Source organism: Squalius cephalus, assembly GCF_949319135.1.
Source record: "Squalius cephalus genome assembly, chromosome: 15".
Lineage (NCBI taxonomy): Eukaryota > Metazoa > Chordata > Actinopteri > Cypriniformes > Leuciscidae > Squalius > Squalius cephalus.
This window is the reverse complement of record NC_137136.1, coordinates 15,450,994-15,474,992: the sequence shown is the minus strand read 5'-3', so window position 1 is coordinate 15,474,992 and position 23,999 is coordinate 15,450,994. Positions and strand designations below refer to the sequence as shown.

Below are 23,999 nucleotides of genomic sequence, written 5' to 3'. Positions count from 1 at the left end.
GCAAGATAAGATAAATGCATATACCCCAGGGGAGAGTTCTAAAAGAAAATATTCAGGTCAGATTCAAAACATCAATTTTGAGGACATAAGCTTTTATTTCTACATTCCTCTGATCTACCATCTGTACCATTAAGGCAATATTAAAAGTGTGTATGTTCAAAATGTATGGCTATACATTTTTGTCTGTAAGGTGCATTTATGTGATTTGTAGATAATGTTGGGAAACGAACAGCTCTGGTTGTAACAGATTTATTTCAGCAGGAGGGTGCAGTATAGCAGCATTATTTGGGAAAGAAAACACGCAAGGGTTGGGGAAGATGTCTTTTCCTTTCTTACATGGTCAGCTCCTAAGAACAGACAGAAAAGGTGAAATATCAATAGCAATCACAGGGTGTGTTTGTGAACTATCGCTGTATTTAAAACGTGTAAACCGTATCACTGATTTAATAAGAGACTAAATTATGTCTTCACAGTTAAAAATGCCAAAAGGAGGGTTCAGGATGGTTTAATTTAGGCACAAAAGAAGTTCATGGGAGGTCCAAAAGAAGCATAATACACGTAAGAGGGACTCTCTTATAGTGCAGTTTTATGGGATTTTGAACTGGAGGAAATCTAGTGTAAATTAAGTATAACACTAGATGTACAAATGCTGAATGTTTAATACAAAAGCAATCGCTTACCATAATGGCATTGACGATGTCATTCTTGTTGTGGCGCAGTGCACGGACTGCTTTAGCTCGAGATACATTGGCCTGTGCCATCACCAGCTCGATATCTCTCTGCTCCAGCCCACCTTCATCCAGCTTACAAACAGAAAGAGAATGTTGTTCACCTTAATTCATTCAAGCATACAGGTTCGCCCAAAAAAATAAATTCTGTCATTATTTACTTCTGGTATTATTTCATCCATAGAGGAGAGAAACTCATAAAGGTTTGAAATGAATGAAGGTGAGTAAATAATGACTAAATGTTTCCTTTCATGGAGGAAATGAAGGATTCATACCTCCTCTTCTTCCTCACTCTCTTCTTTTATGGTCAGGCTTGGAGTGATATCTGATGGCAGAGGTGAGGGGTCAAGAGGAACCTTAAATTTCTCTGCCGCAGCCTTGTGTACCTGCTGTGAGAGGTCCTCGATCTTACAAAGAGAAGAAGAGACAGACCGGAAGCCCAGATTAATGAACACAGATCAAGATATAAATATTTAAACATTCATTTTGCAAGGAATTCTGTAGGAATTTGTAGCCAGCTTTTTATTGCATTGTTTTTTTTTTTATAGAGAAGACCAACCTTGGCCTCTCCAAAGACTATGTAAATATCTGAGGCAGGGCTTTTGAACACATCTGGACGTGTAATAACAAAGAGAATGTTCTTGGACTTCCGAATAGTGATGCGTGTCACTCCGTGAATCTGTTTCAGCCCAAGCTTTGACATCGCCTTGTTATAACAACCACATGGAGAAAAAGAGAGTATGTCAGAGATTTTGTGCACAGTACAGTGAGTTTTAAAGTTGAATGAAATGTGCTTGTAGATGTGCAGTCCCACCTTTCGTGCTTTTTTCTCACTTCGACTCTGCTTGGCTCTGCTGACAGACTCATCGGCAGGAGAATGTGATAACTATAAGAGAAAAAATGAAAATATGAAGTATAAAGAGAGCATGGTAGGTCCTAACATTGTTCATACAGTACACTCAACTAGATAGAAACATTGAATAAAATGCTGCATAATTTTACTTTGCAATGACACATACAAGATAAAGTATGCAATGCATGTTGCTTTACTCAAAAAGCAAATTACAGTACAATCATTTTTCGTTACATTACATATGGTTAAAACTAATAAAAATGAGTATGCTAACATGCGCTTCTATTTTAGCTAATTGGCTAAAACTAATAAAAATGAGTATGCTAACATGCGCTTCTCCTATTTTAGCTAATTGTTCACTAAGATACTCAGCTGGGATAGTTTGATGTGTAATTTTATTGAGTTGAATGAAGTTAAGCCAAATAATTGTTTTGGTGTGTGGGTTACATCTGTACTGCAGTTTAAGGTGGTGGTGGGTCATCAATCTACAGTTCACCTGTGGATTTGAGGTTCTCTGCAATGTCCCACTGGGTTCCTCAAGCTCAGGCACTGAACCATCACTGTCTGTTTCATTACCTGAACCTACTAAAAGACAGAACAAATTAAACACTAAAACTGCTTTGCTTTACTAGAAGCCATAAAGATACTTGAGAGAGATGCTTAATGCCTTATGGCTAAACAGATGATGCACATACTGTTGTTTTTGAAGGGGTGATCCACGTCCTCTGGGCCTTTTGATCTGTAGCTATTTGGGTATATAACTTGCTCTATACTCTGTCGCTCAGCTTGGTTTTGCCGAGTTTTTACCAAGGAGTCTGGTCTTGGACTGATGCAGGTTAGGGTCTCTCTTTCATCTGACTGATTCAGTGTTCTTTGGGCAGGGGTACTGTCATTCTTTCCAATGGATGTTGTGGGCTGGCACTGTTCTGTTTGGTGTCCCATACATACTAAAGACAAACACATGACATGTATATAGTTAAATACTAGGAATTCCTAGGATGAAAAAAAAAACCTAAAGAAAAAAGAAAAAAAGTTTACCTGGAGGGTTCTCACGTCTGCATGGTTTTGCTGTCATGGCTGTTCTCTGACTTTCATGATGGCACGCATCTTGAATAAGAAGCAAAGTCTGTGTTTGTTCCACAGATTCCCATGCAGCTAATTCCATACTGCATATTCCAGTGGTTGGAAGGGGACTTTCAGAGTTAGGCTGGCTGGGTTTGTTGTCTGGAGCTGGTTGAATATGTGAGAAGATAGCAGATGTTTGGGAAATGTTATGGACAGGCTGTGACTCCTGAATGGGGGTAGAGAGATCCTCCTCCTGGATAACTGTGTATGAACATGTGGGAGAGACCCTGTCTTGTTCTGAGCTGTCCACCCTGAGGGATGAATTGCCCCTTACGTGATTGTCATTGATGTCTCTTGTGCTTTCTGTCAAACTTACACTGCTCAAAGAACTGTCTGAAAGTTCTTTCTGCCCATCTGGTCTTGTAAGGTCTGTCGTCTGAGTTGCAACCACTGGCTCTGTATGAACAGACTCATTTGGATCAATACAGCTAGGGTCAGGAGAGTTAAAAATTGACTGTTCTGGTGTTTGAACAGGTTCAGTGTTCTCTGCTTTAGAGACATCCTCTTTACGCTGGGTTTCACCAAATTCCTCTCTCATTGAATATATATCAAAGCTTGCCGCTTGATTACCTGTAGTCTCTATTTCCTTTCCTTGGCACTGGATCTTTTTATTATCCGTTGAGGCTAAAACAGCAATGCTGGTTTTAAGGGGATCAATTACCTTTGGTTTTGTGGCATGCCCTGAATTAGCATTCTGTGCTGTTTTTAGTGTTGCCTCATCACTTTCAGCTTGAGAAAGTCCTGATTTATCTGAATCACCAAACTTTTTGTTCTGTTCCAGAAATGAAAGAGTCTCTGTAAAATCTTGTGCCTCTCTCTTTTGACATGTTTTTGTTCCTTTTTCTGTCCTCTCAAGTGAGTCAATTTTCTCTCTCTCCTGATCCAGAGGGCCAGTTGTGGTCTCTTGTTCAAGTTGTTGTCTGTCAGTGCGTTTAGGTTCATCTTTTACGGTTTCATTTTTGATGTTTGCTCTCAATTGAAATACTTTCTCAACCATAACCTCAATTGAAGCCCCATCATTGGAATTTGCTGTTCCTTTATGTGAGACAGAACTCTGTTGGAGAACTGTTGCTTCTGAGGAGTCAACAGTCTTTATATCAGTTGGTTTCTTTCTGAATGTGAAGGTGCCAAACGATCCCCCTTGCAAATTGAATGCAAGCTTGTTTTGCGAGTCAGTGTTTGTTTGGGTAATTTGTTGAGAATTTGAATGGCCTTGGTTTGAAACTAGGCCAAGATTATCTGATTGGTTGGAAAGGTGTGTTTTTGAAGAAGATCCACAGAGATCATGGGAAATGGTTGATGATAATGCGATATTATCATGTTCTTGACAAGATTCCAGATCCTGAGGCTGTTCAGAAGTTATTTCAGCACGTTCCCTCCTTATTGTGTCTGAAGAGAAATCCTCTGGAATGTTGAAGTCTGTATTTGGAGTTTGATCTTTCACATCTTTCCCATCATCTGAAAGCATATTCAATGCAAGTTCTGATGGACCACTCAAAATTAGGGGTATGCAAGTTTTTTCTGGATCATTCCACGATGACACCAGACCCTTATCAGAACTGCAGTGTATGAGTGGATTGCTCTCTGGATTTTGAAGGTTATTTGCATCATCCTCACCCCCTCCTGCCTCTGAAAGATCTTGAATCGATCTCCAGCTGGCAATGTTTGACTCAACCACACCAACATCAATGTCAGTCATCTTCTCTTGGAGGTCACAATATCGGTTGTTGTCCTCATCGTCACCCATGATGTCTTCTCCAGTGGCAATATTATGAGCCACAGACAAACCCTTACTGTGCACTGATCTTGCCATCTCACACATGAGCAGGTTTTCAGCCTCAAAGTCACAGCATTCACCTAAAGACAAGGGATCCCTTGATGTCCAACTCTCAGAGGAAAGTTCCCTTTCTGTAATGCTGCTCTCAGAGTTCTCTTTCTTTGGTGAAATTACAAGTCTGCTGTATGTGGAGCAGGACATATTTTGAGAGCTATGGTTTACATCATCATTGCTAGGTTGATTCTCTGTCAGATTATCTTGATTTATGGAACCTTCAAATGGTAAAACATCAGCTGAAGTTAAGTTATCAGGTACCTCACACAGTTCAGGATAGGCACAAACTGGAATGTTTGTGGGGCTGCATTCATCCAGGTATGTTAATTGGGGGACTCCCTTATTTAGGTCATTGGTTGCAGTTTCAGCTAGCTGCAATGATGTGTCAATCAACTCCAAGCTATTTCCATTTTTATGATCCAGTTCCTGGCTATCACCTACGTTAGTCTCGTAGCACATGTCAGCAGCTGCAGCACCTGCACCACAGGATTCATTTGTACTATAATCTTGCTTTACATTGTCTTGATCAACAGATGATGTTGGATTATCTGTGGGGATCTGCTGTCCTGTCTCTGATGTTACCATGACTGTTGAGGGATCTGTACTCAATTTGCCTTGCTCATCCATTGTTTTGATCTGTACAGTCAATCCTTTTGAAAGCTCACCCTTCAACAACTTTTTTTCTGAAATTTGTTGTGCAATTACACTTTCATCATGCACATTACAGTCTGGCAGAATCTCTTGCAATTCTACATGTAGAAGCTCAGATGATTCGGAGGATATCTCCATTTCGCTCTCACTGCCAGAGGATTCAGGTTTTGCATGGCTTACTGACTGCACAGGTTCATCTGGCCCAGGGAACTGTTGGGAGAGTTCAGCATGCTTCTCTGTGCAGTACAGATGGTCATCTTCATCCCCGTTATAAGATGTGGAATCAATTGACTCCTCAGTGTCATCTGGATAAGCAAAGGACTCATCTACACCCTCATTTATTGAGTTCTCTGAAAGGGAATTTAGAAAAGATGCAGAGGTGTCATCTTCATTTGGGTCTTCCACTCCTCTTTCACCCCTTAAAGCTGCCTCTTTCTGCTCAGCATCATCGACATTATTCACATCTTCATTATCACACTCATCTTCATCATCCTCATCCTCATCATCATACTCATCTACATCGGCTTCCTCCTCTCCAGCAGCATATGCATCCACGTCATTTCCCTGCTCGTCATCTGTGGGGAACAGGGTTATATCCATGGAATCTGCCTGGAATATCAGGCTTCCATGGAAAGGCAACATAGAAGCAGGAATCATTGCATCACTCTCGGGCCCATCCTCCCTAGAGTAGCCATGGAACAGAGGGGCAGAGGATCCTATCTCAAGATATACACTATTACTGTCTACGTCTACAGTCTCTGGAGAGTGGGTGACAGGGGTTTTGTTTTCTGCATCAAGTGCAGAAGTTGCATTATCCTCTGGTGTTAGATGGGGATCCAGGCTCAAAGATGGCTCTGAGAAACAGGCATTGAAATTCATTTCAAGACTGTAATGTGGATCATTAAAGCCTTGAGTTGCATCAGGGGCTCTCTGGAAATCTCTAGGCCTCAGAGAGCCCTCGGGCATCCCTGTGTCCTGTTGGTAGTCTGTGTTTCTCTTGCTGCTGCTGCTGCTCTCTTGTATAGAAACTTGTTCTGTCACCCAATGAGGTCTACATGTGTCTCTTGTTAGTATATCCACCTCACAGGCCACATCTTCCAGCAACTCTGGCATATCAGGTTTATCCAGGCATATATCTCTCTCGTTACCAGTTCGCTCATCTCCAAGCTCATCGCCTATCTCTGAGAGGGACCCAACGTAGCAAGCAGGAGCTTCTTGCAACTCTGTCTCAGCTGTTAAGTTTGGGGAGCAGGAGTGGGAGGTGCTGGAGGTGTACGAGGTCCAGCTGCCTCCCTCAGCAGTCATGTAGGAGCCAGAGGGAGAGGTAGGAGGGGAGCACAGATCAGACTCATCAGTTGGAGAGCCCGGACTTTGGCTCGGGCTCCCTGGGCGCCATTGTTGCTTGAGATGTGAGCAGTAAGCCATCTTAATGGGGGTGGAAGGGGCTGTATAGTAGCGATCAGGATCCAGTCCTGGAAGGACACCAATGCGTTGTGGGTCAACAACATAGGGAGGCTCGGAAAATGACAAGGAAGGCACTTCACCCTGAGATAAAGACAATGGCTCTCCCTCATTGTCTGGGAAAAGAGTACTGCTGTCTGTCAATTCGGCATCTCTCACTTTGGACTCTAGGACTTGACTTTCAAGTGTCTGACCTATGGTTTTCTCCTGTTCTGGGACTGAAGTAAAACTCTTACCCTGATCTACAATAGAACTCACCTGACCAGTGTCTAGTTTTGCCTTTTCATCCAGCCCGATATGACCTTTCTTGGAGGGTTCTGAGGGCTGGTGTCCTGAACTAGACATTTCTTGACCTATCTGTTTTCCTAGCAGCATTCCACTCTGTGTCTCCATGTTTCTAAGCAAAGCCTCTTGCCCCATTACCACCCTTGAGTCCATGGTCTCTGGCTCTTGAAAGTCACTTTCTATTTCTGATCCAGTTAGGACTTTGATCCGTTCCATTTTCATAGGACCTCGTCTACAGCCTCCTCTCCCAAACCGCCCCATTGGTCGGCCGAAAGTTCCAGAATGCCCTTCTAATTCAAAGCTTGCACCCTCAGGCTGTGGGCGAGGAGAAGTGGTTGGTTTGGCCATTACCAGACGGGGTCCAAAAGGAGTACATAGTGGGGAGAGTTTTGGAGGGGTGCTGGGAGAAGGACTGGAGGCACTGTCTGTTGGAGTTGAGGCTGAAGAGCTGGATGTTTGACCAGAGAGATCTAAGATTGGATGAAAAATAATTATTACATTTAGCTGCAAATATGAAAACATGCATAGATTTATTGAATTTGACATTTCTGCATGGATCTATTCTATCTAAAATATTTACACTGTTTACAGCAAACAGAAACATTTTGATAATTTGATAAAATCTTTCTTTGAAAATGCCTAATAAAATCACTTCAAACTGGACACATCCAACTGATTTTTTTAATCCATCTATGTTGCCCCAAACATGAATCCTCTCTTAGTAGTCCCACTTAAATGTCACTGTATGAAATATTCAATACAGTATTGCAAAAGGTCATCTGAACTGCAGCTATAAAGTGTTTTAAAGTGGACTGTATGCAATAAATCCAGCAAAACAAATTAATTCCAGTTTTCTAAGGTATGACAACTAGCAGCTCTATCCAAAAGTAGTGTAATATAGGGTGGGATAACAGTACAGGCCAAAAAATACTTAACCCTCATTTGTCCTTTGGGGTCAATATGACCCCAAGCGACTTTTCTTTCATTAAAAAAAATGGTTCCCTTCATCTCAGTGGAGTAAAATTAGGTGACTTTTCCTACATTATCTATCTATACACACACAAAAAAACTGGGCTTGATTCGGTTGTTCTAAAGGCATGTAAAAAAAAAAGTCACACTCATGACCTTTGGGGTCAATATGACCCCACATTGAAATGAATGGGAAAATCGGGAAAAAATGGGTTTTTATTTTTCATTTGTCAAAAAAAATCTATAAATCCAGAATAAATCTGAAAATTTTAATACCACAATGAAGTCCTGGTACTCGAGCACAAATGCAATGTGGAACGAACATGATCACTTGCACACACACATGCTCGCGCACACAAACACACACACAGGTGTGACTCCAATAGAAAGCATTTTTATAGAAATTGACAAATAAAATCAATAATTCCAGCATAAATCTGAAAATTCTCACACATAAATGAAGGCCTGGTACTAGAGCACTAATGCAATGTGGAATGAACATTATCACACACACATATGCGCCCACACACACACAGACACAAATACACACACAGACAGAGAGAGGTGTGACTGCAATAGAGAGCATTTTTATAGAAATTGGGAAATAAAATCAATAATTTCTGCATAAATCTAAAAAATTTCACACATAAATGAAGGTATGGTATGGGAGCACAAATGCAGCGTGGAAAGAACATGACTACACACAGATCACATACACAGAGAGACAAACACAAACAAACAAGTGTGACTGCAAAAGAGAGCATTTTTATTGAAATTGGTAAATAAAATCAATAATTCCAGCATGAATCTAAAAATGTTAACACATAAATGAAGGCCTGGTACTAGAGAAAAAAAAAATGTGGAATGAGCATGATTACACACACACACATGCACGTGCATGCACACAAACACACACAGACACACAGTGTGTTTACTTTCACTCCTATTCCTATCCGCCTATAGCTGTTTTTTTTGTTTTTTTACTGTTTTTTTATTTATTTATTTTTTTATTATTATTTATTTCTTATTCTAAAGTTAATCATTTTATACATTTCTATTATTGAAATAATATGCAATTGCAATCAAGTAGTTTCTTTTAGTGGCAACTTATGTGACATTATTGCAAATTTATATAGCATTATTGCAATAACAAGACACTTCAAAAGACCTCAAACAACAAAAAAAAAATTCTAAACTTTGACACAATACTGATTTAATGTATTTTAAAATGTTTAAATATATAATTCATCAAAAAAGTTGTTATAAGAGCAATAAGTCACATCCAGAAAAATGAATGGATCTCTATGGGGCCTCTGCTGGAAGTATATGGTAATTACACTTTGTGGCTAAAACTATATTATCTACAAAAAAACATCTAACCACCAGATGGCAGAATTCTGCATCTAACACCTAGATCAATATCCAGAAACAACTCATATTTAAATTTGATCATCATAAATGTGTTTTTTTCATAAAAATGTTATATTTCATACGTATGCTAATGGTGTAGTTGAGGAATTTTGCAGTAAATAGGTAAAAAAGTACTTCATATCCCCCAAAACACAGCATAAAAATATAGATGAGAAGTAAACGAAAAAAATGATATATAATTTGTATTATTAAAATGTATATTTCTTGTACAAAAGCTCTGTGCATCTTTGGGGTCATATAGACCCCAAATGCACTGAGTGTAAACAGGAAACTAAGGTCATATAAGGGTTAAGTTGTGATGGATATCCATTTGGCAGTGCTTGAAGTGGGCTGGTACACACCAGTACGCAGTACCGGCACATCTGTATTTTAACCTGTAGTGTTCCCTCACTTTTTCTTGCATACCAGAACTTCTCGCATGTTGCCGGTACTCTGGCAAGCCACACCAAAATATTGAATCAGGCTATTAATGAATTGTATACATTGCGCGTTCTGAGCTTTTATAAGCTGTATGAACTAAACAGATCAATTATCTGCGCAAATGACTGTAACTTGACTGAAGCCCAATTGTTTAATTTTGCACGCGAATCACTGTAGGCACGTTCACCAGCGTGCTCCAAAAGTGCGATAAGATTTGCACAAGCCGTTCATATCGCGACACTGATAATAAATGTGCAACCCATTCCAATTCTATTGAGAATGTAAAACGCTACAGAGAAAGTTGAACATGATCTAAAAACAGCCACTAAAAAGACTGACGAAAACATCATCCTGCACCAACTTAAATTAGAAAGCTTTTTAAACTACTCATGACCTACTTTACTAGAATTGATCACATTCTATTGTATTTATTGTGGTAAATTTTGACTAACTTGTAGAATTCAGGCTATAATGGCTAGATAATCTGTAAGGGAAATAGATTTTTCACTAAAGATATACAACTGTGGTATGTCGTAACTATAGTTTCTAACGGTGTAGGTTGCTATTTTTCGTAAACATCCCATAGATAAAAGTAAAGTTAACATTGCCCTAAGCATGGTAATAAGGAGCCATCAATGGCCTTACCTGCATTATATTCTTATTGTAACAATGCTATATTTAAACAATTAGAAGAACTATATTACTTTTTCATAAGGCCAAGTACAAGTTAGAATCAAGAGCTTTAAAGTATGGACCTTCTTGAATTACTGACTAAACAATTGGTTTTCCCCGTGTGTAAAATGTTTTCTGCTAATGATGACAGATATTAGGAAAAACCTGGCTTTCCAAGAGACGACAGGAAATTAACATGTTCAGTATAAGAAAATGTTAAGTAAAGATAGTTTGTCTTCCCATAGCACTTTGTAAACAAATGATTGGTTCACCCCTTTGATGAGTAACAACTAGGGATGTCCCGATCCGATCACATGATCGGAAATCGGGCCCGATCACGTGTTTTCAGACTCGATCGGAATCGGACGTTACCTCCCGATCAGGACTCGGATATATATATTCTCATTATTTTTTAACACATCAATATTTATGCGGTGGCACAGAGTTACGCCGGTTTCACACTGCACGCGTTATGGGCCTTTCACACAGGACGCGGTATGCGCGGCGCTGCGCTATAAAACCCATTCATTTCAATGGCCTGCGCCGCGCAAGGACGTTTTGTTGCTGCGTCGACCAAAGCGCAAGCGCAGCGGTGCGCATCATTGGCGTGCTCACGCGCACGCCGCGGTCAAAGTTCAAAATAGTTCAACTTTTGCCGCTGCGCTCTGTGACGATTACCAGCGCGGCCAATAGAATCGGGGGATCCAAACAAGCACGGAAATCAAAATGGATGAACGGCTAGTAGTGTGTATATATATAATTTGTTTTTTAGTTTCAGGTTTAATGTTTGAATAAATGTTTTATTCTAAAAAAGAGCTGACTTCATGATTCTTGTTTTGATTCAGATATTAAAGTATATAAAATCGCGTTGTATCTGAAGGGCAACGCTGAACCCAGCGGCAAGCGCCGCGCATACCGCGTCCTGTGTGAAAGGCCCATTAGTAAGCAGCGCAGGAGCAGTGCGTATGGTGAGCAGGAGCAGGACACGTGCGTTTTGCTTTCACACTGGCAGCGTTTGTCACGCGCGGCTGAACCGCGGGTTGTGTAGGCTACAGAGTCAGACAGAGTACTCCATAATGGATAAGTTGGCATTGCTTTTTTTCGTTTTCAAATACATTTAAGAGAAAAGACTTGTCAAGAAGCTTATTTTATTAATAATTTCATTTATATAACTTTTGTTTCATCTTTGATTTTATTGTTATGGCAACAAGTTTGTTTTTGGACATTTGTTTTCTTTTTAAATTGCTGTTGGTCATTTGATTGACTTTTTAAAACACAATAGATATCATCAATGCACTTTTTGGATAAAACTGTGGTGTATTTTGGCCATGATCAATGTATTATCACTTTAATTCAGCAAAAGCGGCGCAGCAAAAATAGACTCGGCGCCGAAACGATCGCGGCACTCCTGCTCTGCTCTGCTCTGCTATACGCACTGCCGCGCCGCCTCTGCGCGCGGTGTGAATGCTCTAAAGCCTGGTTTAATCTGGTAACATGGGGGCGAAAAAAATACGCACTGCACGCTCTGCTAACAGTGCAGTGTGAAACCGGTGTAAGAGTTAGGAGTGCAGTTCCTAAAAGCACATTACTGGCTTTGCAAACACTGTAGCACTTTTATTTTTTATTTGTTTACATGCCTGCCGGGTATTTTAAGTTGAGGTGCTATTTGTTTATATATTAGACTTTTTTTATATTTACTGTTGCACTAAGTCCAAAAGTGAAGAATTTATGTATTACTTGATTGTTCAAGCTACCTCACAGAAGTGCTCTGTTTGTTAACAGAGTTGTTGAATGTTAAAATAAGGTGAATTAAATAAAAAATAAGGAACATCCTGGATCTGTTTTTTCGCTCTTCTTTATTCTTTTTTTATGTATTAAGTATCGGATCGGGACTCGGTATCGGCAGATACTCAAAATCAAATGACTCGGACTCGAGGGCAAAAAAACCTGATCGGGACATCCCTAGTAACAACACTTTATTTTTTCCACTTCAAGCACTGACATTTGGTATCAGTGTTTCTACATAAGCTTTTCCACTAAGATTGATCAAACTTAAAGATATCATGAACTGTCTGTAATATAAACTATTATACTTCTATTCAGGACAGTGAGGGTTTTTGGTGGGGGTGTGAAGAGGCCTGAACTGTCAGCTCCGTGGGGAGCATTTTAATGTCCATGGAGTAATTGGACGTCTTTGGGAAACAAGGCTCTTTTTTGCCTGCATGGTAAACTCAGAGTGACAGCATGGATTTTAAAAAGAGCAAAATAAGCAGCAGTGTCAGCAGAAATCTCTTTTTCCTCTCTAGATTTCTAACATCGCTGCGATACACACACAATGTATTTACATGAAGGATGGAAAAGTTAAAAAAGACAATTAGAATAGGATGCTGAAAAAAATCCAGGCTGGTTTATACTGCTTAGAGCTGTCATAGTGATGGTCTGACTGGTGGAGCAGCATAATCATACTGTTCTCAAGTCAGTCTCAAACTCAGTTTGTGTAGTTGGTCCACCAGCACTTTCGCTTCCCATGATGGGGACCAGCAACCAGCATCCCATACTAGTCCCAACATGCAAAACATACCGTATGCTACATTTTTTAACAAGGAAGTGTAAGTGTGAGTACATGTACTAAGATAATTGATTGAGGATAATTGTTTAAAAATATCTTAACACTTTGTTGAAGAGCATGGGAATGTCAGCTTTCATAGCTGCAACAGGCTGTGATAGTCATGTTGCTCATTACACTCAACCAATGCATGACATTCAGTGCATTTTATTTGTATGTGTTGAATTTTTCTAACATGATTATCACAGAGTAGTTCCTGTCTTCACCCACTGCACTATTATCTGACAGGTTTGTCGGTAGAAAAATGGAGCCGTTATTAGCTCCATTATTATTATTTCCTCCTTCTCGCTTTAATCTCCTAAATTCTCCCAGCATTACAATAACCTTACAACAGACTAAATGTGGATTATCACCAAAACCTTCTCATTTGGCCATTGTCTTTTTTGCCCTTCTCATGACGTGTCTCACTCTCTTCACTCCTCTCTCTGTTTTTCCTCTCTGTATCACCATCTTACTTACCCTCCCACTCATCTCTCCTTCTGTGTCCTAAAAACATCACCACAGGCCAGATCCATCTTATTGGGCCATAATAATGTATATCATTGTGTATACACATCACCTAAACCATTTGAGCTAAATCGCACATTTATGTGCATACTTAAAGGGGGGGGTGAAATGCTCATTTTCACTCAATCTCCTGTTAATCTTGAGTACCTATAGAGTAATATTGCATCCTTCATATCTCCAAAAAGTCTTTTGTTTTATTAAATTTTTAACAGAAAGATAGACTGTACCGAGTCTTTCCGGAAAAAACCGAGCGGCTGGGGGCGGGCCCTGTGGGCGAAGCTTAGCTGTGCTAACGCGCCAAGCTAGTGACAACACACAGAGACATTTGTTCAACAAACAGTTTTACTCACCGTCCGGTTCCAACGCACGACCGCGAACCTTTATCATTGTGACTGCTCGATTAGACGATCTGCAAATCCGTCGATATGGGCTTTGTTTATAAAACAATCATCGTCGAAATGCAGGGAACAAACAGTTACACAACTCCGTTTATGCTCAGGAAAACAAACTCCATCCACGGGTTCCTTAACGCTGGGTTCTTTTGGGAATCTGTGCAGGGTTGTCTTGCCCTGGCAACCAAAAACACACTTCTTTGGTGACATTGACTTCCCAAAAGCCGGGCAGGGCGCTTTGATGGCGAACTGCTTTCACTCTCTTGCTCTAGTCTACGAGTGCGCGCGCGGCCGCGATCTTACCGGAGAAGTGCCCTTAGAACCCATATAAGGAAATTCCGCTCTATCTTACGTAAGACAGAGCCATACTCGAAAAAAACTTTCCGAAACTTGTGACAAACCGGAAGGAGTATTTTTGGAACAAATATACTCCTTCAAACGTACAACTTAGTTTTTGAAACTTTGTCCATGTTTAGCATGGGAATCCAACTCTTTACCAGTGTAAAAAACTCAGTATGCATGAAATAGCATTTCACCCCCCCTTTAACAGTATGTTTGTGTGAGACTATAGGCTGATTGTTCTGCTTAGTCACGATTCAAAAAGATAACGTCATGCCTTGTGTTTTCTGCACAAGGCAGCACTGTTTTGGAGCTGTATGCAAAGCAGTCATTGTGTGTGTGTGTGTGTGTGTGTGTGTGTGTGTGTGTGTGTGTGTGTGTGTGTGTGCCAAGTGAGAGGGGCCTTTGTTGCCTCAAAACGTCATTTGCACAGCAAAATCATTTATGGGCACAGCTTAATTTGTAAATTAATAATTTCCGGATACAAAACAAAAATGTAAAGGTGCTGTTACCGACCCTGACCTTTCAATTTCAGTTTTTCCGTAACATACAATGACATCACTAAAAGGTGATGGCACAAGTATAATAACATCATTCACAAGTTTCTGCATGGCCCTACACCCTAGTGTATTATTCTATCACGTATTTTGTTTACATTGAGACCAAATATCATTCAGTTGATCAGTGATATTCTCTCACCAACAACGTTGTTGCATCTTTCATTACAGCGATTTCTGATCTAACTCCTGTTGCTTGTGTCTTCAGCTATCCTGATTGGTATTAGTTGTAAGGGTGCAGTTCCGTCTTCTCTGGATCTCTCGGGATCAGCTTTACTCGCAGATATGAACAATGAAAATATGCTTGAATGTCTTTGACATTTTTCCGATATTAACATTTCTTATTAAAAAAAATTTGGCAGGTATATAGCTACACTCTCTCCAAACTTTCTGCTGCACACGCACAAAATAATTAGTAAGCACAAACCAATGAGAGTGATTTTGAACTTGATTGGTTCAAGCTGATTGGTCAAAAATATATGTTGAGAGCCAATAGCAAAACATAACCTCCAAATACATCTGCAAAAAACTTGCGCTCAGTCTGTCTCACACGTGTGCGCGCACTGTCATCATGTAATGCACTTGCTAATGCCGGATCGTTTAAAAACAATACCGGAATGCAAAAATATGACATTTTCTGAAACAGGATCCAGCTCAAATTAAGCTTTTTTTTGTTTGTTTGCGTGTATGTTTCCAGAGCAAGTTTTGCACACGTTGTCCTATTCCAAGTTACACCTGCTCGAGGCCCTCCTCAAATGAAACAACAGATGGAGTTATGTTTCTGTATGTGTGTCTGACCTCTTTCTTGAGTGCCCTTCACTCTCAAACCCCTGCTGTATGCCAGGTAGATGAGCAAGGTGGTGCTAAAGTTGACCTCTTTGGATCCAAAATCTAAAAATCTGTGATTTTACTGGTATACATGAACTGGAACCATGGAAGTGAGTAAACATCATCAACATTCCAAACACAGTTTCAAATGCCATGCTCTTACATTGTACATAATACTGCAAGTCGGGTGAGGAATATCTGATGCAAGAGGGGCATTCTATAAAATGTTTCCTTTTCCATTGCTTTCAATATACGTCAAACATTAAATTCTATGCACTGACAATTATTATGCTGAAGAATGAGATGCATTGTTTAGATTTAAAACAAAATGGTAATGAGGCTTTATGAAGCAGTGGCTGACTGAACAATGCATTGTCCTTAGAGACAAGTGAATCTAAATGATGAAACATCCATGTTATCTTAACAATAGATCCCCCGATGGCAGATCTCTAGTGTCGGGTGCAATATGCTACTTGTCAACAAATAAGGCTTTGATTATATTTTCATAAAAACGTTGAAGTTTCAAAGTGGGTTATATGTATGGAACTGGCCTTGTTGACACACATTAACCCCAATTGTCTGACGATCTAATGTCTATCCTATCTGATTCCTTGGTATGTGCTTGTGATGTAATTGAGAGGGACTGAATAGAAGCAGGCCAAGCAAACCCGATCAACATCCACTTAGCTTATCTAGCTCTTACACTGTGCCAACGCATTATTCAATTAAAAGAACATGTCTGGTACTTTCACAGTGCCTTCAAATATTAATGTGAATAAAGCGATAAATCAGAAATGGAAAGCACTTGCTTTTGTAACAAAAGTGTGTGTATCATAGCTGATGCACGGATTCTTTTTTTGAGCACAAAAAAGTAAATTTTAATTCTGACAATAGAAATTACACACAGAACAGCAACATCGCCTGGCAGGCCTAAAAAATGCTGTCATATTCCACACAGCTATTGAATACCACACCCTTATCACCACTAAACAAACATTATTGTCCCATCGTGCCTCATACTGTTTTGTGATGCCCAGTTCAACACACATCTGATTTAGAGACGGAGTTGACTGAGACAACTACAGATTTTACTAGCCCGTTGTCCCAGGTCTCCTCCTTATTAGTTCAGTTATCTAAAGATAGTGCCGACAAACTGTCACACATGAGGGTTCTCTTTTTTAGGGCAATCTTTCCACTCATTCAAACACACGCATACACGTGCCCGTCTGTGTGCTTACTGGAAAATTCCATGCCTTTTTGCAGATTGTACTTTCTTTGCCAATTAATCAATGTTGAAGGTGAAGATAGTATTCATTTAAGCATACTAACTTTGGTGCATTCACTGCACCAAGACATTTAACTTTACTGATTGGTGATAAATCAAGGACCATGTGCCCAAAATGTCACCACCTACCATTATCACAAAATAGAATGATAAATACTGTTTATGTTAATGCTCGGTTTAATGTAGTTCAAATATACACACACAATCAGGAAAGTCAACTGTCTTCTCTGACGATGATATTTGTTATTTTTCGTACATAACATATGGGTGTCATTCCCTCGACAAATAGACAAACAAATAGCATCAATATCTTATCTCAAAGTAACATGTTACATCAGATCAGTGTTATTCCATGCAGGCATGTTATGGACACCTATGCACTTGTCCTAAACAGCCTTGATTGCAACTGATGTTGGGGTCCTGAGAGTGATGCTGTGTCATGCTCTTGTAATTACAGGCAGGAAGGAGGAGTGTTTGTGTGTGTGTGTGTGTGTGTGTGTGTGTGTGTTTGTACTACAACCACTTATCGCACACAATTCTCTTTTCGGACAATGCTGGATGATGTTTCTAGGTGTGGCTCACTATTCTATCAGATAAATATATTAGACACATGCTTTCAGCTGAGCATCCTTCGTGTATGTCCTTCTCTGACCCTCATGTAGCATGCAGTGAGGTGTACATTTGCTTACCTGGTCCTGGCAGCTCTGATTGTGGGTCTCCAGAGTCCAGAAGGCCCTGCGTGGGGCCGCTCCGATGCGCAGTCTCACCGGGCATATCCGTGTAGCACAGTCTCTGACGCACTGCCTAAAAAACAGGAGCCAGCAAACTGAGGACAGAGAAAACGAGTATAGGATGTTGTCTCCTCAGTGCAGAGATACAGATCCGTGTTCACTGCGTGTGCATTTATGTCAGTGTGCATGTAAGAAAGAGAGAGAGGGACTGCAGAGACACGCCGGTAACAGCATGGGAAATCTGAGCGTGAGCTGCAGTATTCTCTCTGATTACGAGAGCGCCCGCCCCATTCGGACTCTCTGTCGCTCTCATTACCCCTCCCTTCCTCACTGCTGTGCTGCCTCATAACCTCGCTCTCCCCCTCCCTCTCTCTTTTTCTCTCCTTTCCTCATGCTCTCCCTTCAGCAAGTGGGTCTTGGACAATGATGTCAGCAGATTTCTGTATCTCTTGGAGGCTGCATGGGAGATAGTAATACAAAGCACAGCAAGCAAACAGATAGAGATGCTGTGCGATGAAAATAAAATGTATCTTATCACGCTAGAAAAAAACAACATTTAAACCAGCATAAGCTGGTTGGTTTTAGCTGGTTTAAGCTGGTCCTTCAGCCTGGCTAAGATGGTGTGTGGCTGATTTAAAAAAACAACTCTAAAACCATCAAAGCAGACCTGTTGGAGGACCGTTAAAACCCCCATGAACATTTTTATTAGGAAAATTTTATTTTTAATTGGAATATTGCAGTGTTTATAGCAAAATGATTCATCCGTGCACATCATTTTTTAATTAGCTTGCCCTCATAATTTTTCATCAAAAAATATGAATGTCCCCACCACTTCGCAACAACATCACTTCTCCGATGATGTGTGCACCAACATGAGGGCGGGATAGTAATCCCTCCCCTCCAGTAACCTGTCACTCACATGAGATCACAGCAATAGCAAACCACAGCCATCCAATCAATTCCCGATGAACAAAATCAAGTCCCACCCTACATTTTTTTTTCACTTAGATATATGTTGCAGTAGGGAAGAAAAGACAAAAGAGAAGACTCTAATTTCCATTTCATGGTGACTTTAAAGTCGGCATGAAAAGAAAGTTACGATAGTCTTTTTTTCTCTATTGTGACGTATATCCGAGTGAAACAGCTTCTCAAAAAAACAAACAAAGACGACTTCAGTGAAGTCATTGCAAGAGGGAGTGAATGCCTTGAATTAAAAAAATAAATAAACTATGTGTGTGGATAAATCATTTATAATAAAAACGCAATATATGATGAAGATAATTGTCAATTTTGATTTCATGGTGACTTTTTCCAGCAAGAAGCAGTTACATGATAGCAATACTGCAGAGAAACAATAAAATCTCATTCTCCACTTCCCTCTCTCTTTTAAGAGTGTACGACATGTAAATCGCTCCCTGGCATTAGTTTTAGCATCAGGAGTTTGAAAAACGTTTTTCCCATACAGACACATATGTCTGTTTGAGTTTGACAGGTTGTTAGAGTGAGATACTGTTGTAACTACAATATATTGTGTTAGATGATGTGTTATATTGATAATGAATTCATAAAACAGTTTTGGAGTATCTTAAAATGACAAAAGTATGGCAGTAGAAATACGCTTTTTGTGTTTTAAAACAACAAGAGATAAAACCCACATCTTAAATCAATGAAACTGAGCTTCATGGAAGTGAGAGTGAGGGATACTGCAGTAAATTTAGCTACAGAGTACAGAGCTATGTTTCCACGGCAACTGTGAGGGAGAACTCATGGATGCTTTAGAAAGGGAATCCAATATTCAACAGACTGGCAAGACTTGGGGACTTTCCTGAGTTTTTCTTTTCTTTCTGCATCTCACTTTCTTTTTCAAACATCCAGACCTTTTGCTGGAATTTTAGGGGAACTGGATAGCTTTCTTTATTACTGAAACAGTCAGACAATGATGATTCAATTCTCTCAATACATGCATATTAAAAGTGAAAGTGAAGAAGAAAAACAGATACATAAAAATGGCTCTCTAACTTGAATAAAAGGTGAAAAAAGGTGAAACCAGTGAAAAAAGGGTCACAGGTTTTCTTAGTAAAATTATGGATCAGTTTACTCAGAAATGCACTTTCAAAACCATTGTGTATTAATAGGGAGTTGATTCTGTCTTTACTGCTATTACAGTATCACAAAACAGTTTTGTTAAAGCCAGTCAAGTTCTTTGACACCAGACTCAATAAAACATTCTAAAAGGATTGAAATGGTTCCTGATTTTGAAAAAAATAGAATGAGATATGCATGATGAGGAAGAATAGCTACTCATCTGCTACCCTAGCCTGCAGAGAGGTCAGTTTTCCTTCATTCTTCAAGGCTCTTCAGAGGCACCCCTGCATAATGCAATCTGACTGAACTAACCCAAGCTGGGTCAACCTGCCCTTCAAGGTAAGGAAGACAGAAGGGCCAAAACAAAAAACTTGTTTTCTCTTGCACTGATGTCACTCATTGCCTGGCCATAAAACATTCAATAAAAGCCTTTCCAAAAAAAAAAAAAAAAAAAAAAAGGTCATCGCTAGACATAAATGACATGGACTGAGCTCATTAATGCCATATCATTAAGCTACCATGAGTAATGAAGTAGCCTAAATCGAACCAGAGTTCTATTTTTTCATAATTTAATTTGGCTATCACTACTTCTCATAATATAATAAAAATGAACATTAAACTAAATTATTAAAATTAAGAATCCTAAAAATATCAATGACACATGGCCCATTGGTACGGTGGTATTATTTCCGCTGGTAGGGTAGACAGCGTACAGTTGAAACAGAGGGACAGTTAAATCATATTAAATAACTTGCGTATGCATCAAACCTGATCCATGATTTTTGCTCCACACATGCTTAGAAGTGTCCTATTCAATTGGGAAAAATTTAAAGGACATACGGTTCTCTAATCTGAAGATAAGTCTATTTTTAGGAGAAAGATTTTCACTTCACTACCTCCCTTCAACATTGAATATAGCTTCTTGTCCATTTATGACCGTGAAACTGAACTTTGATGTTTGTGATTTTCTAAAATGTACATAATTCATAACATGATTTTAAGTCTGTCCTCTAAAATTTACATAAATCATAACATGGTGCCCTTCAGTGTTATCGTGCAATTTAGGGAAAAGTGCTAGTTGAAACACACTGTACCTGCTGTAGAATCCTATTGTCTCGGATGCTGTTAAGGCCTAGACATTTGGGAAGAACAACTGCATCTAACACCACAATTAGTAACTGAATAAGAGTAAGCTGATTAGTGAGTATGTGAATGAGTGAGTACTTACTGAGTGAATGTTATTACAGTTCTGGCATGAAACTCTGAATGGTGCAGGCTGATAGGTCTTTAACTGATTGGTAGCAATCATGTCATTATCTACATAGCACAGCTGATTGGTTGCTGTGGCATCAGCAGCCAATGAGCTTGCTGCTCAAACATTCAAATACTTGCCATTGTTTGCTGTTAACAGTCTGCAGCTCGCTTTCAGAACCCTCTCTATTCCCCACCTGTTTAGATCTACTGCGGGGTAAATGTACATGTCACATGTGCAACAGCAATGTCTGTGAATGTATTTGCAGTAGCAAGTCTTGGTACATGCTCTGCAGCAGCAGAGCGTTGTCATGACAGAATTTATTTTGTTTTTACAGTTGTACAGGTTTTAATTGCTTCATATTTTTGTAATTTAAAACTGTTGTTCAAAGTTTTACAGATGAACTATTACTAATTTGAACTCTTAATCTTAATTGTTAAGTGATTTACTGATGGGCTATTTAAAGGTGCAGTCTGTAAGAATGACAACTAGTGGTCGAAATAGGTACTGCAGTCCAATTCAAAATATTGGAAATCAACGTTTTTCCCGCCTCCTGCTCCTGAGACTGGACAGCACTCACACGGGTTGCCAGCACACGCAATAGGAACGAGCACAATGGACAATGAAAGTTGGCAAATTGGCAATGTGCAGTATCACAGACCAAAACAAAAACAAACATTCCAGCCTGGAAACGCACATTTCAAAGTAAAACAACTGGCTGTAGAAGTGTTTTTCAGAGAAACGAGTATGTGAACTTAGCATGTTTCCTCAATATATGCAAACATATTATGGTATTTTTATGCTTTAGTAGAGTGAAAAAGTTACCTTTAACTCTTGGATGTTCTGCTGTTAAAAAGCAAACTATCCACTGTATAGCCGACAATAAAGAATAGGAATTCAATGAAGATCTGAAATGAAATTATTTTTGTAGAAACAAAAATAGTTTTCTGTTCATGCCTTTGTTCAATTCTTGTTTCCCTTGTTGTCTTGCCTGCCTTATGTTACCATAGTTACCCTGATTAGTTCCTGATTGTTCCCAGGTGTGTCTTGTTTGCCAATCACTGTTGTGTATTTATACCCGTGTTTCTCATGGTCTTTGTCTGGTGTTGTCCCTCTATGGATGTGATAGATTTGTTTGCCTTCCTTGCCCGTGTCTGGATTTATCAGTTTTTCCTGCATTTACTTTTATGTTTCTTTGAATAATTGTTTGCTGCAACTGGATCCTATTCTTGTTGCTCCGAAACAGCCACCGTTACACATGTTAGCATTTGAAATTAGTTGATTAGGTCAGTTTACTTTAGAGTATTAAAAATGTGTTTTAACTGTATAAGAGAATAGGTTCAACTGTCCCTAACATTGGACCAAAAGTACTTCATGTCTTTATGAACTAAAATGTGAACTATTTATATGCATTACTGACCATAATTTATTTAGTAGACAAATAAAAGAAATATCACATGAAAAAAATGTAGTAGCATAATGTTAAAAGCAAAAGGTTTTCCAAACTGTATTCTTCCATACAGTGGTGTTATTTTGCACCGGGCACATTTTATCTTGTGATTTGTTCCTAAACAGTAATGTACGGCATTAAATAATGTCCATCCCTTGCCAATTTTTAGATTTTTAGCAGGTGAACAGATTTTAAAATTAAAAAAGAAATTAAAATGGATGTTGAAGTTTAGCACAATTTGGCACATTTGGAAAAAACTTACCCAGATTTAATGAGAGGGATATGGGCAGGGTGCAAAGAGAAAATGTACAATCCCGTGAATTATGTCCTACGGTCCTACCTGCCTGTCAACATATTTTTTTTTTTCATTTTTTATTAAATGCTTGCAGAAATGAAAACAAACAAACAAACAACAACAAAAAAACAAAAACATTAACAACATATTCCATACCTCCACGCACCCTGCTCGCGTAGACAACACGTCATCAGCGTGTTCCATCCATGAGGCCATAACTGAGCTCTGCAAAGGAGCAGCAGCCACCTTTTACAGTTCCTCCTGAACCAAAACATCAAGTTTATGCTGCGTTTATGCCATGCCGTAATCGTAATTACAAGATGGCAACCCATGACGTTTTACCCGGCTGTTCCCGTCCTCAGACTCGGATTTGTGTTTCAACACTATCAACGGAAAAATGAATCTGCAGCAGTCAGGTGGTACAAGTCAAGAGTTCTGTAAGTTGTTTACGTTCAATATTATTGTAATGTTATCTGCTTTGAGACATGAGGTTATTTGACACATTGACCTTCTCTCGTGAAGCTTTGCAAACTCTGTTGTGAGCGTTCACGTGTTTCGAAGGAGGCGTGGCTTTGGAGACTATGAAGAGCTGGTAAGTCCCGCCCATCCGTAAAACCCCAAGTGGACCTCTAGGTTGAAAAATCGTCAATGCAAGTGAATGGGAGAAAATAATTATTTTCTGAAATCTGAAAATAATTATTTTCTGATCCCGTTTGAATGGTGCCATGAATGTGAACATATGTTGTCTGTGAATTTTTTATATAATTTTTCGTGTGAAGAATGCTACAATTTAGCGGGTAGAAGTTTGATGCGGTTAGACTTTGTGTAAGAGCACTTTGTGGACTACAACTCTTCGCTGCTTTCAACGCGTTTGAAACGTCACCACCATTCGCACACGGACACTAGCTCACGGATCCCGCTAAACATGGCTGTGTCTTTGGTGCACTTCACCGCCTTCTTTCAGGGAGAGGACAAAATCATTGAGGTTGGTGAAAACCACGGGTAAGTCAACTTTATGGGGTGACGTCACATAGGCGACATGTAGTCTTTCTCGTTATGTCTTTTCCACAACTGCTAGCCGAAGAATCATACCATATACTGTCAAACTCGTAACATGAAAAATTATATAAAAAATTCACAGACAACATATGTTCACATTCATGGCACAATTCAAACGGGACCAGAAAATAATTATTTTCTCCCATACACTTGCATTGACGATTTTT

General features: G+C 39.5%; 1 protein-coding gene across 4 annotated transcripts; it reads right to left on the bottom strand.

Moving 5' to 3' along the window:
• Positions 1 to 268: 268 nt before the first annotated feature.
• On the bottom strand, positions 269 to 23,297 carry nacad (NAC alpha domain containing). Of its 4 annotated transcripts, none has more exons than XM_079894139.1 (10): positions 22,930 to 23,297; positions 17,650 to 17,764; positions 2,620 to 7,404; positions 2,277 to 2,528; positions 2,078 to 2,163; positions 1,543 to 1,614; positions 1,288 to 1,434; positions 1,004 to 1,135; positions 681 to 803; positions 269 to 347 (listed from the first exon to the last, which is right to left on the bottom strand). In XM_079894139.1, exons 1-10 carry the CDS (start codon positions 22,987 to 22,989, stop codon positions 333 to 335), a joined length of 5,787 nt encoding a protein of 1,928 aa, XP_079750265.1. In that variant the 5' UTR covers positions 22,990 to 23,297; the 3' UTR covers positions 269 to 332. The 4 variants fall into 4 exon arrangements, with proteins under 4 accessions (XP_079750265.1, XP_079750264.1, XP_079750267.1 ...); XM_079894138.1 differs by having other exon boundaries at positions 2,078 to 2,166; positions 22,930 to 23,296; XM_079894141.1 differs by lacking the exon at positions 22,930 to 23,297 and adding an exon at positions 21,005 to 21,047 and having other exon boundaries at positions 2,078 to 2,166.
• Between the last annotated feature and the right edge of the window lie 702 nt (positions 23,298 to 23,999).

Excerpts from the sequence above, each read along its gene's own strand:
- nacad (XM_079894138.1), bottom strand. The coding sequence starts at position 22,989 with ATGGCCTCATGGATGGAACACGCTGATGACGTGTTGTCTACGCGAGCA. Across the intron at positions 1,615-2,077 it reads AGAGAACCTCAAATCCACAG|TTATCACATTCTCCTGCCGA; the intron begins GTGAACTGTAGA and ends TTTCTCTTATAG. Across the intron at positions 1,136-1,287 it reads TAGTCTTTGGAGAGGCCAAG|ATCGAGGACCTCTCACAGCA; the intron begins GTTGGTCTTCTC and ends TCTCTTTGTAAG.